At 34.9% G+C, this 15,936-nt stretch overlaps 1 protein-coding gene across 1 annotated transcript in view; it reads right to left on the bottom strand.

The window, feature by feature from the left end:
* Nucleotides 1-602: 602 nt before the first annotated feature.
* PRPF4B (pre-mRNA processing factor 4B) overlaps nucleotides 603-15,936 on the bottom strand; it is a 19,044-nt gene continuing 3,710 nt past the window's right edge. Inside the window, exons 3-15 of the mRNA XM_010187402.1 lie at nucleotides 14,241-14,414; nucleotides 13,832-13,987; nucleotides 13,024-13,105; nucleotides 11,412-11,622; nucleotides 8,866-8,939; nucleotides 7,309-7,399; nucleotides 6,765-6,912; nucleotides 5,392-5,529; nucleotides 4,077-4,230; nucleotides 2,992-3,106; nucleotides 2,334-2,485; nucleotides 1,818-1,904; nucleotides 603-1,129 (exon numbers count right to left, since the gene is read on the bottom strand). Coding sequence (XP_010185704.1) covers nucleotides 926-1,129; nucleotides 1,818-1,904; nucleotides 2,334-2,485; nucleotides 2,992-3,106; nucleotides 4,077-4,230; nucleotides 5,392-5,529; nucleotides 6,765-6,912; nucleotides 7,309-7,399; nucleotides 8,866-8,939; nucleotides 11,412-11,622; nucleotides 13,024-13,105; nucleotides 13,832-13,987; nucleotides 14,241-14,414 — 1,786 coding nt within the window. The 3' untranslated portion in view covers nucleotides 603-925. The remainder of the gene's footprint in view (nucleotides 1,130-1,817; nucleotides 1,905-2,333; nucleotides 2,486-2,991; nucleotides 3,107-4,076; nucleotides 4,231-5,391; nucleotides 5,530-6,764; nucleotides 6,913-7,308; nucleotides 7,400-8,865; nucleotides 8,940-11,411; nucleotides 11,623-13,023; nucleotides 13,106-13,831; nucleotides 13,988-14,240; nucleotides 14,415-15,936) is intronic.

Genomic DNA, 15,936 nt, shown 5'->3' with positions numbered 1-15,936 from the left:
CGAATGAGATCCCAACGTATGTAATTACTAAACGAAAACTCTTCTGTAAGTATTTGTTCTATGTCATAGTGAACTGTATTTAACAAAATGTATACAAAGTCTATAGCAAGTTGATTAAAAAAATTAAAGTAATAAGAAACAGTACACTGAAGGCGCTCTATCCATCAAGTGCGCACTCTCAAAATTTTAAGTGTGATGAACAGAACAGAAGTCGTAACTATGCCACAGTTGCAATGCCAGAAAATAAAACAAGATCATTTATCAAACATGCAGGGAATTCTGCCACAATGCTATTGTCTCTCATTTGTCAGTTGTTCCAGTAAAATAACAGCTTAAACACCGGTGATGTTGATGGGTTAGCTTACCTTCAGTGTACTGAAAGTTGTACACAACCTGCTTTAAAAGAGGAGACCATCCCTGCGGGCAGGCTCAAGAAGGAACAGACCCCCTTCGGCACTGACTACACCAAGGGCATGCTGCTGTGGCCTGCACACACACACCTAGGAAAATGTGAATATAAACAGCATTTATGCTGGCCATTTTTTAAAGACAAAAATGAAGCCAAAGTCTGCTAAAAACAAATCAACCACCCAGTATTACTGCTCTTTTTTTTGTTTGTTTTATAACAGATGCTTTTTTCTTTTTATAATATATACGAACTGCAACCATATACATTAGCATTGTACTTCTGTGCAGTCTTGGCAATTAAAACAGTTCTACAGTGAAAATTTTCACATAAGACACAAAACAGAATTACTCTAACATTTCTAAAAGAAATATCAGCCTTGGTGTTAATTCAAATGTATCATTTCTTCCTCAACTTTGCAGGGGAAATATTTATGTTTATATACATTAATAACTGCTGTGAAATCTCTTCAGTCTTTGTATCTTAATTACTCAAACCCTTTGAACTTCTTCATCTGGTTTAAATTTTTTCCTGGATGAAGGCGTGCTGCAGAGCCTGGTTGATGCTAATCCGTTTAGCCGGGTCTAACATTAGGATCTGGTCCAACAAGTCCTTTAGCTGGTGTACTTTTTTACGCTGGTCTTCGGGGAGGCGTTGGCACCCAATCAAGTCTGCTAACAGGTCCTTGGTTGGATTTATGGTGCTCATAACAGTAACTTTCTCCTACAAATACAAAAATGGCAACCTTGTAGAACAAAAGTGATGCAGAAAACCCCTATCCCTTTTACAAAGCTTTGGCAGCAACTTTTCTGCTGGGTGAAATCGTATCTGCTCAGCAAGGCCCTTTGTCATCATATGGCCTCATAAATCCTCACGTGGGCAAAGAGTGGAAATTATGCTGTCAAGGGGTAGGCCAGGCTGCACCTTTCACCAACAGCAGGCACACACATGAACCTAACATTCCAGTTAATGGAGAAAAGCAAATTCCATGAGGAAAGTTCCCATACTTGACCACTAATTCTGTGATTCTTGAGAAATATATTATGTTAAAATGATGCAGAAAGTAACAGTGACCTCCTACAACATGAGCACAACATATTGACTGTGGACATCCTTCTCTAAAATGAAGTCAGAATTTCTTTTATTAGTAATTTAAGGGTAGTTTATGTGGAGATACCCTGTACGCCTACCAAGGTTAAGCTTAGATTTCTCTTAAACACATTCCTAAATCGTAGGAAAAAATCTGTTGCCAGTTTATAACCATGTAACCTGTCCATACTGCTGCAAAAAGTCATTCTAGTAGTTTATAAAATTGTATTTTTAATTAAGATGTCAAGATACATTTGAAAGACCATAATAGCAGGAAAGGTTGGAAAAAAGTAATAGGTTAGTTGGCACATTAAGGACTTACCCTTTCTGTCACTTTATCTACTTCTATATACATAAAGTTGAGATTTTGATCAAAGTGCTGATCTTTGAACACACCTTTTCGAATCATCTGGAAAACGAGGGAGAGGCAAAAGGTTCAGGCAAGTTCTCTGTCTTACAAATTCCACAGTTAGCATCAATGCCTACAAACTTACTGCAACATGAGTTAATACTAATGAAAAATATATCAAAGAGACAGTAAGAAATGTACAGATTGAATAAAAAAATACAATTGAAATCAGCTTACGTATTTTTTTTCAGGTCAGTGCTTAGAAGGTTTCTGCTTTCACTCTATACTTAGTCTATGAAAAAGAAGCTGTATACTTTCACTTCATAAGATTTTAATTCAATATTAATTATACAGTCAGAGTGATGTCTGATATTTACTTGCTGTTAAGAGAAGATGTACATGATAAGAAACAGAATTCAGGGAGGAAAAAAAGAAAGCATGTTCATTAGAGCAGTTTCAGATATTAAAATCATATACTTATTTTCTTACCTTGTTTGGCATCTTTCCTTTGAGATCCATGGCTAGTTTCAACATATGGTTATTGGTTTTGCCAGGAAAGAGTATTTTTCCTGTATAAAGTTCATATAATGTGCAGCCTACAGACCACATATCTATACCATAGTCATAGATTTTTCCTATAACTGAAACAGAGCAAATCCAGTTAATTCCATAAAGGTCTTAAAAGACAAAACATCACAAAACCAGACAGATGAAAAAAATCTGATTTGTAAACTATATTGGTGCTCCTCCTCTTAGGAATAAGAAGTCCATAAAAGAAGGATGCAAACCTTTTAACTTCTACAGTATCCCTTTTTTAGACAGGGAGGTTTTTACCTAATACCCAACCTAATCAGCATGAATTAAGTTAATAAAAAAACAAAAAGTCAGAACAATACCTCTAAATTAAACATAACTATAACCAATCAGAATGACTTCTCCCTGTCCTCACTGAGCTGACCACCAACATGTATGGAGACTCACACAAGCATGCTTTCAAAGTCTGAATTTTTGACTGCCATCATATTTCCAGAGTGATGTTTTGCTAAGACCAAACAGAGAGTAAATTCAAGTCAAATTCTCATTTGCTAGTACTGGCATATCCTGCTACTGCTTATGATACATATGTAGCCAATCCAAATCTACTTACTGATTTCTGGAGCTCGATAAAATCTACTAACTAGATACGGTGTGATGTCATTATCTGCAACGTGCGAAGCCGATCCAAAATCGCAAAGTTTTAATATTGTTTTAGACTCATTCACCTGAAAGTTAAACATAAATATCCATTAGCACTGTTTGTAGACAGAATTACCAACAGCACTGTAAAACTAACAATAAATTTACATCAGAGATAAGAAAAACATTCAGCCTTTAAACTGGAACTTCTTCCCATATTTTAATCCTTCCTCTCTGTATTCTAAGGGAACCGTAAAACTTTCTGAAACTGGAAGTGACAGTTAATGTCTTCAAATCCTAGGAAATACAAGAAGGTCAGTCTCACATACTTTCCCTTACCAAAATACTGATGGAGCTGGATTCCATTCCAGTTACTGAAACTGTATCAGTTTAGACTTTCAGCTCTAGTATCCAGAGTACCACTCATAAAACAGTGTATTATTCAAGTAACTCACGCTTACATAGATTTTTATTGCTGTGATGGCAAGAAGCGAACACTTTAAATAAAGTAATAATCTGAGTTTTTCCCAGGGACGACCACCAAGGACACCAAAGGGAATATGTTTGATTCCTCTGATGCAGCTCTCATGCTCTGCTAACCAGAATGTTTAATGGAAACAGAAAAAAACCAACCAACCAACCAAAGGCATTAAGGACTTTTCCCCATTATCTCATGCACATAAGCAAAATCTCCATCCAGACTCTACTTCCATTTTGCAGAAAGCAAGAACACTTTTTAACTGCTGATGAAAAAAGACCCAAGATCTCCCTCAGAAAAGATGCTTTCTTACTTTGGAAGACCCGCTTCCTAAAAAGATACAAGTAGATGTAGGTTTGTGTCAGAAAGACTGTACTAAAGAAAAGATTTTATTTAGATGGTGTCTTGTATTTCTTTTTTACTATTTACACCACAATAGCATATTATATCAAAACTTAACCCCTTAACATTTTCTATTAATTTCTACTTCAGCTAGATTAACAGAATGACATTCATTTAAAAAACTTTATTTTACACAATAGACTAGGGAAAACAAGTTTCAATTATCTATTACTTACCAAAATATTATCTGGTTTAATATCTGCATGTAGGATATTGCATCTTTTGAGAAGCTTTAAAGCCAGGAACAACTGCTGGCTGTAGGAACGCACAGCTTTAATATGGAGTCCAACATCTTTCCCATATTTTTTCAATACCTCTCGTAAATTCATACTATTCAAAGAAAGAAAGGGAGAGAGAAAGAAAAGAGCTTAAAAATAAAAAAATATAGTGGCTTTTTAAATTGTACGATAAACTTGAAGAAACCAGTTAGCTTTAGACATTTTTGGAGAAAAACAACATTCAACTGAACATACACACTGCTGTTAGCTACAGCAATGACACAAAAACACTGGTCAATCAGATCTGTCCTTTACTGTATATAACTACTTACTAGACTGGACTTAATTCAGAATACATTTTTAATAAAGATTAATTTGAGATTACTTATTTGCATATGAACAGCATTTTCTTAACAACTGCACCACCTTTGTACTAATTCTCTGAAGAAATAAATAAAAAAGGAAGTATGCAAAAGATACAAATTGAGATTATTTCTTTGATAACTTAAACAGCAGATAAAAACACCACAATTTCAGGACAAAAACATCATTGAATACAAATAATGTACAAGTGTGTTATAAGAGATAAAGAAAATAACTTATTTGCTTAGTAATGAAAATATAATACTAATTTCATAAAACTTGCTTTACTTCAGCATATAACTTATCCTCACCTGAAGAACAAAAAACTCACATAGATAAAATACTTAAGATACAAATGACTGATGTCTTTAAGCAGAAATGAAAATTAAGGCAATTAATATCTCTGGATCTATCATAAAACACAGTGTTTCCAACTAACCTGTCAAAAGAGCCTAATTAGTTAAAGGAAAAAGTGAGCATGCAAAGCACTAACAATTTTCTTCCTTAGACTCTTGTTACATATGTACTCTTCATAGAATATACAGCATTCACTGAACATCTCTGAGAATGCAATCTTAACCCAAACCCATAAAATCAAGAATTATGAAAACTGATTAAAATATTGCGACACACACAAAGCATTAAGAGCAGCACTGGTGAGATCTTTAAAAATACATTATTTTGTTTCAAATATGGCCCAAAGTTCACAATGACACAGAAACAGCTCAGTAGTCTGTCGATTTGTGCCTGCAGATAATATATACTTTTTTTTTTTAAAAAAAAGTTCCTTATATTCTTGAATCTTGGCAGTAGAGCAAAGTATCAAAACAACAGCTAAGAACAGAAAGTTAAACATCACTCAACAGTACTTCACTTTTTTACAAAGAACCCCAAACATTTGCCATCTTACCTGAGTGGTTCAAACACCAGACAGAGATGTTGTTTGTGGTAGAAATGCCTGAACAATCGTAGACAATGAAACTTGTCATCAGGATCTGCATCATTGAGCTTCTTCAAGAATTCCAGTTCTTTTAGACCAGTTTTTTGCCTGAAAACAGAAAAAAATAATTAGAAAACAAAATCAGTGAAATTGTAATATCTTTTTTAAATCTAGCCATTCACTTGCACGGTTATAATTCTCAGGAAATGAGAAGTGTCTTGTCGTTACTTAACACACCACTGATTAAAAAAGAAATCACAACCGTGGTTTGCTGTCACTGTCTCCACATTGGGTAAGTTTGTTAAATTCTTTGATCTTCATTGTGCCTTTGTAACCTACTAATCCTTTCCTCCTCCCTGCTGGTTGTACATAAACTTAAAATCACATTTCCTTCTGCAATACAACACTTTAGTTTCAAACAGTACTCGCTTGAGAAGTTTACTTTTTTTAAAAAAGTACTTAACCACATACATGATTAAAAAAATTTAAGCTAAACTGACAATACACCCAAAGTGATTATCTATACAACGTACCAAATTGAAATAGATTATCACCACTCTGCCTTTTTTCTTTTCTTAACTTTTCTAGATACCTATACCTATAGCTCAAAAGAACCCAGTTATACACAGCAAGACAACTTTTAAAATTTCCAAGTTAAAATGTACAGAAAAGATTTTCATTTAATTTGTCTTTAACAGAAGAGGACATAACACATGACTACAGAAAGACTGCACCAGATACTGAATATGAGTATTACAGACAAGTTCTCACATAATGCAGTTTAATAGATCATACTTGTTAATGTTCACTCATTCTGAAAGAGCTCAGAATTGTTTTTTTTGTTTCAACAGGGAGAACTCCATCCCTTTTTGTTTGCATGTATGTATGATATATATCAGGAATATACAAAAATAATTAATGTACTAATGTCATCTTGTAAGTTGCAGATGATTGACTAGGATCCAAGCCGTTGCCTGCCAAATCAATCTGGTCCATCAAAAAAAAATTTTTTACAGTCCCTGACACCCATCTCAAAAATGTTAGGGCTGGACAGGCCACATAATAAACCATAACCTTGTTTCTTGCTACTATTCCCTGCAGTTTTGCAAATGACAAAGTGCCTGATGAAAATGCAAGTACCCTTCTCCCGTGATAGCTGTAGAGAAGCATGGATACACAGTCCTCAAGCGCTTCCCATTATCTGGCTCATATTAGCAGAAAAGGCAGGAATCACAGCTGTAATCTGTTACTTCACTTGAAACAAAGGGAGATTCAAATCACATCATTAAAACCTTTCAACTGTTAGACATGCTTTATTATCATTAAACAAAAATATTACTTACATAAGTTCATTGTTCCTGATGATTTTAACGGCTACTTCTTGGTTTGCTCTTGCCATGTCCCTGGCTCGCACTACGTTACTGAAGACTCCCTGACCAGTGTAACCATAGACATTGTAACGTTTATCTAGAACTTCACCTATGTTAACACCTAAAGGATAAAACCAAGCAATTTAGAGAGTTATGAGTAACATACATAATGACTTCTAATTAATAAATTTAGAAAATTTATCATTTTCTGAATAAATACAAAGTATAACTCAGAAAAACAGGATTAATGGTATAATTTCATAGCACACAATGTTTTTATCACCTAGCTTTGTGGAAATTACAGAATCACAGTTTGTTCCCTGTAAGTATGGAGTCTTTTAATAACTGAGGTTAAAAGCTGCATGCTCATTTCATCCATTAACATAACACACTCAGTGAGGGCACTGCGGTATGTTTACATTAAAATAACATTTCAGTACTTTTTACATGAGGATATTTTCCATCTGGCACTCTCAATCCAGCTGTCCTTGCAAATCAGCCAACAAATACAACTTACGATAATAGCCTTCTGCATCAGTCCAGTTATCCCTGAGATTAGGGTTTTCTTTGAAGTCTTTTCCAAACCCAGCAGCCCTTAGACGAGCACTCTGAAATAATAAAAGTAACAGCTTTGCTTGTGTGCTTTGTTTTTCCTTGATGTGTACATATCAAAAGCCCTTTTTTCCCCCACCAAAACACTGTTCCTCTCCACAGAACAAACACACTTCTCTTGTAGGACAGAGAAACTACTGAACACAAGATGCTATTTACATACCAGTATCTAAAGATTGATGCAAGGAAAGAGGATGGGAATAACCAGCAGAACTATAATTAAACATAAATGGGCAAAATTTCAATTAATACCCAAAAGAAATTTAGAAAAGTCATGTTAGAATGCACATTCTGAATCATCTGAATAAGACTTTTTACTTACAGTATGTTTGTAGTAATAAAGTTTAGCAATTTCTGGGGAAAATACAACTGTTTAAGCCTTGCATTTCTGTTCATTCAATGCCACTTCACACATTTCATACTATTATATTTATGATCATAAAATTACTACAATTGCTGTTGACATCCCATAAGATATTCGGAAATATACTGCCACAAATTCAGATCTATGAGTAAGAATATCTTCAACTGAACAACAGTCTCTGGGAGGGGGAACCACTTACTTACAAGCCATTTAAATCTCTACTTGTAACTTCCAAATTTTTAAAAGCACATGCTCCCCACACTATCCTTCAAGTATTTATCTTTTTCCAGGTCAAAGGGGTCTTGATTTTTTTTAAATTTTATTATTATCAGTGTTACTAGAATGACACATGGCACCCTTTTGTCACTAATGCTTCTGTCATAACTAATAGATTGTGTGTGCCATAGACCAAAATTAACTGGACAATTTCTAAGTTAAGAAGAAAGTCGTTGTCTTATCTTAATTCTCAGTGTTGTGCATCAGCAACAATGAGATAAGATTTACAGAAAACTGCAAGTAAAGTTCCAAAACTAGTCACTGGGCTATCAAGATTTGCAGGTCACTTCAAAACATTCAGAGAAAAGCTGCTGGAACGGTGCAGAAGTAAAAACAGGAAATCTGTCTCTTAAAAACAAACAACCAACCAACCAACCCTGACCAAACCAACCACCGCATTACTCCCACACAGCCTCATTAGCAAATTAAAGTATCTTACACAGACAAGTTTAATTAACTGGACATAAGCCTCTGAAAAAAGCACATATTCAGAACAGTGCAACACGGTAACAATCACATAAAGTGTAACTTACAAATAAATTTGTTACTGTGTGCCATTATAGGCCCTATTCAAACAACAGCTGGGTTCCTTAATTGCTTACTCTGGTAAAACTCCCATTAATTTCAGCAGGTTTTCGAAATATTAATTCAGAACTACTTTGCCTCGGCGGATCAAAAGATTCAAAACATACTATCCACTCAGTTACACGTGCTTTTACAAACCAAAGTTCCCATAAACCTCAAGTGACAGTAACACTGACAAAAATCAAGAGGAAAAGAAAAATTAAAAATTAACATATTTCATCTCCAAGAATTACCTACATCAAAGTATGCAGCGAACATATCATCTGATTCTGTGAACATATCAGGAGCTAGCAGCTTCTTCTGAGCTGAACCTTAAAATGAAATTTAGATTACTCAGCATGAAAAAGATGACAATCTAGTAACTCTGTTATCAAGTATAATTTGTGGCTTGGTATCTTTAAAATATAATCTAAGATCAGTATGTTGGCAAACAGGTAGCTCTATGAATGCTTCTAGCAAATGCCATTTTATATTCTAGAAATACAAAACTCAGATTGGATAAGTTCTTCAAAGCCCTCAAAAAATTATACTTGCCTGAAAAATAAAGTATAATAGCTTTCAAATATGTAACACAGCAGAAAGCAAAAAGTACATATTTATATAATCCCTAGAGATAATGACTACATATATATGTATAAAAAGAAATACAAAATGACCATGTGTACATATTAAAAAATACAGATTATTTTCAAGATGCAAGTTCAGGCTTTTCTACTAATCACAAGATATTTCACTGAAAAAGAAAGCTGTAAAGCCCAGAAGCTGTTTCTTTGGAATATCTTTTCTTCAACCCTGTCAAAAAGGCCCTCATGTAGCTTTTAGTCAAAGATGTTAACTATTATGTTTATGCTCAAGAGAAACAGTTTTAATGTGGGCAAAATTATCCCTTTCTCACCTTTTAATCATCTTTAAAGTCCCAAAGACAATTTACTTGGTTGATAAGATAAAAACAAAGAAATATAAATTAAATACACATTAGTGAAAGCAAGTAAACTTCAAATTATTTCATAACACACATCATGGTAGCATTCCTTTATGACCACAGTAGAACACAGACACTCCCTTTAGGGCATTAGGCAATGGAGAAAAATAAATGGCTAATCTCAGATGCTTCAGGTCTCATGATGCACATAGCTAAACACTTTCACACAAAATAACTAGACTGAATTCTTCTGACAGCATCAAAATCTCTAGTCCATCATGCTGACACCGCTGTTTTGAGGTACAGACCTGTCACCTGACCCTATGGGGAGTCAGGTTACGCCACTGTCTCACGATAAAGACCCTTCCATCAACTTCCTCACATTTGCTCTTCAGTTCCAGTTACTCACATTTGCACTGGGCTACAATGAGTTATTAACTAGTTTCTTAGCAACTTCCTATCCTGCCTCTGAGGGCAGGATATAAATAAAAAAGTGTCTCTGACAAAGAAAGATGATCCATTGCTTCCATCTGTTGTTCCAGCCACCTCCAATCCAGAATCCTACCAGTATATGAAAATTACCAGATTTCAGTGTAACAGATCTGCTTTTAAAAACAAGTGGTTTTCATATCTTAAAAAAAGACTATGTAGTTAACAGTTATATTTTCATGTACTATAGTGGACAAAATTAGAAAGCAGTACATGTCTCTTAAAAACAAGGAAAAAAGATATTGTCTGTTACATATAAGATGACCAAGTCTAAACCCATGGTATGCAAATAAAAGTGCGTAAGATAGTTGTTTTCACCTGCATTGCAGAAGAACAATCTGAAAATATACTGCTCAAGGGAACACCAGGACAAGCTACAGAGCAGTACAGCAGTCCCAAAAAGATGCAGCTTTATTACTTCAAAGAGAAGCATCTCCTAGAACATAACCTAATTAGCCCAGAGGATACATCTAGCCCACGACGTGAAACACAAGCTAACTATCTGACCATATCCTGAGGGGTGGGGCAGGTTTCACAGCCCTTGTTACAGCTGCTGTTGCAATTAAACTGTAAAGAGAAACTGAAGTAGTTTAAACTAGCTCAAGTATGTCCCCACAGCAACTAGTCACCCCGTCTGACTACTTGGAAGATGTGCAGTAATTTACTTTCAAAAGACAAAAAAAAAAAAAGAATATTTTCAATATGACAAGGTGCACTGGGAGATACTCTATGTTCCGTTTGCCACTGCAGCAGGCACAAGGCAGGTTTTATATCAAGGTGTATTTCATTTCAGTATTGTTGAACAACAGATGATGTGCAGGGAAGAAGAGGAGGAAAGAGCCATCTCTTCAGCAAGACGTTATGCCACCAAAATTGACTTGTTAGCAATGACTCTCAAAAGCCTTAATCATTCTAAGTTACTACAGACCCACCTATATTTTTCTAACACAGTGGTTCTGACCACAACAGGGGCATGGTTTCCAACCCACCTCAAAATAAAGAATAGGACTATATTAAGCGCTTAGGAAAACAACATGCATAGGAGAAAAGAAAATTTTCAAAGTTTACAGTTAAATCACCCTTCTTAAGACACACATCATTATTTGCTCTTCTAAATTTATAGCATGCATTGTGTTATTAGAAATACAGAAACCATATTCCACTTATAACAACCTCCTTAGTGAGTAAGCTTTATTTTAATATTATGATTTAAGTACTACAATATTAATAGAAATATTCTCAAATTCTGTCCACAAAGTCAATCTACTTCCAAGCCTGGAAATACATAAGGAGGCTAAGCAAAATGTCTCTTTTGAAGAGCTTTGCTGAGCTTTAATAAATTGAACTATACAGTGAGATTTCAGATTCTTACCATTGTTCTGTTCAACTGTCATGAGGTTGTGCTTGGCTTTTACTGATGCCTCAAATGTGTCCACATTTTCCCGTTCATACTCCTTAACATCAGCAGCTACTCTTTCCAGGATGTCATCTGGTGAATTTGAGCGACTACGTGTACTACTTTGAGGACTGCTTGGTTCAGAAGGTACAGATATATTACTGTCTTCTGTCTGGCCTTTGTATTTCTAAAACAAAATATTAACTATTAATCTCACCATCACAGCTCATAACAACTTAAAACATTTTTATACTCCCTCTTTCCATGGTTGGTGCTAAACCTTAATCTTTGCTTTCATAATCACCTACATCTCTAATGGCAATAGATTATTTACAGAATAGGATACAGCTTTTGAAAACTCATTTTGCTACAACGCACCACAACCCAGACCACAAAAGATGACTAAAATAAAAATCTGTCCTTTAGTCTTTTACATTTCCATAAAAAGTGATTTTTACTGAAGATTAACACAAAATGGCAGTACCTATAGATTTATTACTAAACCATCTGGCACACAAGTAGTGAAATAAAATCTTTAAGAAAAAAATAATTCTATCTTACACCCTAGAATCTTTTCCATTTTTATTAGTGTTATGGTACAGAAAAGTAGGTTTTAGATTCGTATTTTTTATTTGAATTGGAAATCCTGTTTATGCATTCATTCTAGTTGAAAAGTTTCAGATGCATTAAAAAACTTCAAGACAACACCATTACAAATTATTTTTAGCTCAAATAGTATGAAATTATACAAATATCACTTCCTCTGATATCACTCAGTTATCAAGGTCAAACTATTCAATAATACAAGCAGAGTTTCCCATTCATGGAATGAAGCTCTGGAATTTGCCTCCTGCATGGACCAACAACAGGTGTAACTGGCCTTTAAAAATAATTTACTTTGTGGTTCTACTCTCTCATAGTTCTGAAGGATGTTGCAATGAGCTTTCCATAAAAGTCAAACAACAAATAGTATTTTTAGCACTGCTTAAAATAAACAGCACGTCATAACCAGTGTTTTTATAACTAAGTATTAAGTAAATACGGTACAGCATTTAGCTTACTATGTTCTGTGTGCCATATCCCAACTCTAAAAAAAGATACCAGACTTGTGCTGCAGAATTACATCCCCTTTGGCCACAGCTCTCTTCCAGGGGTCTCAGTCACATGTTGCCTGTCACTACTGTTACCTTCTTACCAGGAATAAGAAGCTCTTGGGAACTCACAGGTGTAACTGAATACATTATCTACTTTCATGGCGGGAACCCACATCAGTGGCTTTATGAAGTTTTGGAAATGGACAAGAAAACCCCCAGATTACGATAACTGAATAACATGTTTAACATGTCATTGGACTGTCGGAGAACATCTAACTATAGCACAAAATTAACTCACAGAAGAGTTGCTTCAGTCTTAAAAGCTACACCACTACAATAGAAGTGCAAAGTTTAACTGAGACTAACATTTACAAGAAGTTAATTGGGAAAAAATACAGTAATTACTATTGCAGCTGGCTAAGATCCTTCTTTTATCACAACGCTACGCTAAAAGCACAACATTGGTTTCTGTAACCCACATGATAACTGTGTACCTGAACAATTGCTTGCCGTTGTAATCTTCTTTGTCTTATCTCTGCTTCTTCATCCTCTTCTTCTAAATCAAAGTCTTCAAGACTATAAAAATATAAGTACTTTTTATATAACATAATAAATCTAAGATTATCTACTGAATTTTACCAAATGCAGTTCTTTGGCATAGAAAGCACATATTATATTAAAAAACAGCTGTTCAACTGATTCAGAAAGCAAAGGTTTATTAAATATCAGTGTGCATATTTACATCTCCTTACAGAGAAAATTTAGTTTTTGGTATCTTATTGGGACTTCGAGTATTTCATTTTTAACTTCAAACAATTAACTACTTTTAAAGAGAAAAAACAAAACACACCCTTGTTCATTTGCATTCCAGCACCATTCTTCCTTGATAATTTGATTAAGAATGCATACTCTCATGCAACTGGATTAAGTAGGTATTTAGCAAATACACAGCTAATCTGCAGACAGCAATTAATCCTTTCAGGTGTTACAGTTCTTCCTCAAGCAATAGGCTTGAGCAAATAAACCAAATATTTTCCACAAGATACTGATCAAGCTGAATTTAGAACCTGAATTTATCATCCCCGCAGGTCTTCCCACTAGCCAACAAGTCTTCACATTCCTTGCATACTGCTAACTTTTCCAGATCATCCCAAATTTGACAAGATCACAAGTACTAAAACATGATTAAGGTTTTAGGTGACAACCCAAAAACTACACCACAAAAAAAAAAGCCACTTCATTCTCCATATCAGTGGATCTGTATTTTCAGATAACCAGTGCAAGCTAGAAATTAATTCTTACTTTTCATCTGACGAAGACTCCTGTTCTGCTTTCATACCCTCAGAAAGACTACCTTTAAATTTGTCTTCTTTAACTTTGCTTCTGCTCCTCCGTCTATGGCCACCACGTGACCTCGACCTCCTTCGAAGGCGAGATCTACTTCTCCGGCCTCTATCCCTGGTAACAATAAGAGGGGTTTGGGTTTTTGGTTCGGGTTTTTGAAAAAAAGGACAAAAACCTATTCATAAAACAAAGGTCCACAATTACTTCAAGTAATAAAACAAATGAATTCACAGAGGACAAAATGAATTCAACTATGCTAGCATATACAAATGTGGACAATGCATTGCCTTTTTGCAGTTAATATAGCAATCTTTATTCTTTTAGTAATATTTTACAAAATACATTTAAAAATGTAGTGTGTGTTTACCTCCTCCGAGGAGACCTACTCCGCCTTCTTGGGGACCGGCTACGTCGAAGGGGTGAACGAGACCTCCTTCTAATGGGTGACCGAGACCTTCTTCTGGTTGGGGACCATCTACTGGGTGGGCTAACATCTTTTGATCGTTCCCGTCTAGATAAAATATCATCTCTGGTCCGTGTTCTTGAAATAGAGGAAGAGAATGGTAGTAAAATCTGCAGCAAGCTGAAAACAAATCACAATTTCCTCTATAACTTTATTGCAGGTGAGGGACCACCAGAGGGGCTTCTGAAGGAGGGATGGATGCAGAGCTGGCTGCCCTTCTCATGTGTGTCTTACCACTCTGGGAAATACATATCCATACATACGTCTACTTCAGGACAACTCTGAAAACAGAGCTTTTAAATTACTACCACAAAGCTAAGAGGTTTTAAAACAAAACTTGTGTTTAACTCTTACATAAATAGCAGTCTGTTTTCATATTTATCAGCAACAGTATTTAAACAATAAATAAACTTCCAAAACTAATTCTTGAGAATCTTCTCAGCAACTTCACAACACACTATTGAAATTTAGGACCATTCTACTCCACAGCAATGACTTTAATGTCTGTTTCAATTCAGGCACTAGAACTGGATGGCTTCAACATTTCACACATCGTACTACAGCAGCTGAAAACTAAAATTCTTAATTAACAAGCAAACTAACCCTTCTCAAATTACAAAGTAATTCAAGTTTGACACTATATACTATTCCAAATTTGTTCATTCTTGTCTATACAGATTCACAATTATTCAAGAAAAAGAATCCTTGATGGGACAACTACATTGAAAAGCTTAATTGTATTTCACGACAGCAAGACTTCAATCAAAAATTGGAAAGAAGTTAAATATTGTAAACAATTATTCTAATGAGGCTGCAACAGAAATTCTCAGAAAATATCTTCATGCCATTGTTCAAAGAAAATGTTGCTACTCTATTTTTGGGGGGGTTGTTTTTTTTTTCCCCTTCCCCCTCCTTTTTTTAATCAAATTGGGACAAGCTATTTCAGTTATCTCTCATCAATGAACAAAATCTCTTGAGTCTGAAAGATTAATTCCATCCATTCTGTAATGTTTTTTTTTTTTTATTTTAAGACTGTTATATCACCTTCAGTTACCTTAGCTACATATAGTGGCCAGGCATAAAGAACTGATGCAACATAGTAAACAGTGGCACAGAAGAAAAATTTATGCACACACAGAAGTAGTGACATTTTCTAGAATAAATTACTGTAGACTCAAATAATGGAGCAGGCTGATCCCTTTAACCTATTTAATTTACATTATGTTCTTCTGAACAATATTACAAAAAAATCACAGGATGAATTCACAGTTCCAGGTTTCCTGGTTCACAAAGTGGTTGTACTGCCAAAATCTATTCAAAATAACTTTAAAAAAATTAAATCTGTTCAGGGATCACAGGTATGCTATTAAAAGTAGGCGCTGATTTAAGAATTTACAGTATCATCATATAATCAGTAACTTCACTCAAAGACCTGAGAAGTATCTCACATGATTAGAACACTGGAAACAAACACGAACAATAAAGTTACCAGGAATTTTGGGTTAAAACTCCCGAAATTCTCTGACAGCTTGAGTAATTACAGCTAGTTAAAACCCCAATATATTTGGAATTAGTTCAGGATGTCCCACAAAGAAAGATT

Source organism: Mesitornis unicolor, unplaced genomic scaffold (genome assembly GCF_000695765.1).
Source record: "Mesitornis unicolor isolate BGI_N332 unplaced genomic scaffold, ASM69576v1 scaffold22976, whole genome shotgun sequence".
Taxonomy (NCBI): domain Eukaryota; kingdom Metazoa; phylum Chordata; class Aves; order Mesitornithiformes; family Mesitornithidae; genus Mesitornis; species Mesitornis unicolor.
This window is presented reverse-complemented; position numbering and strand designations above follow the sequence as displayed.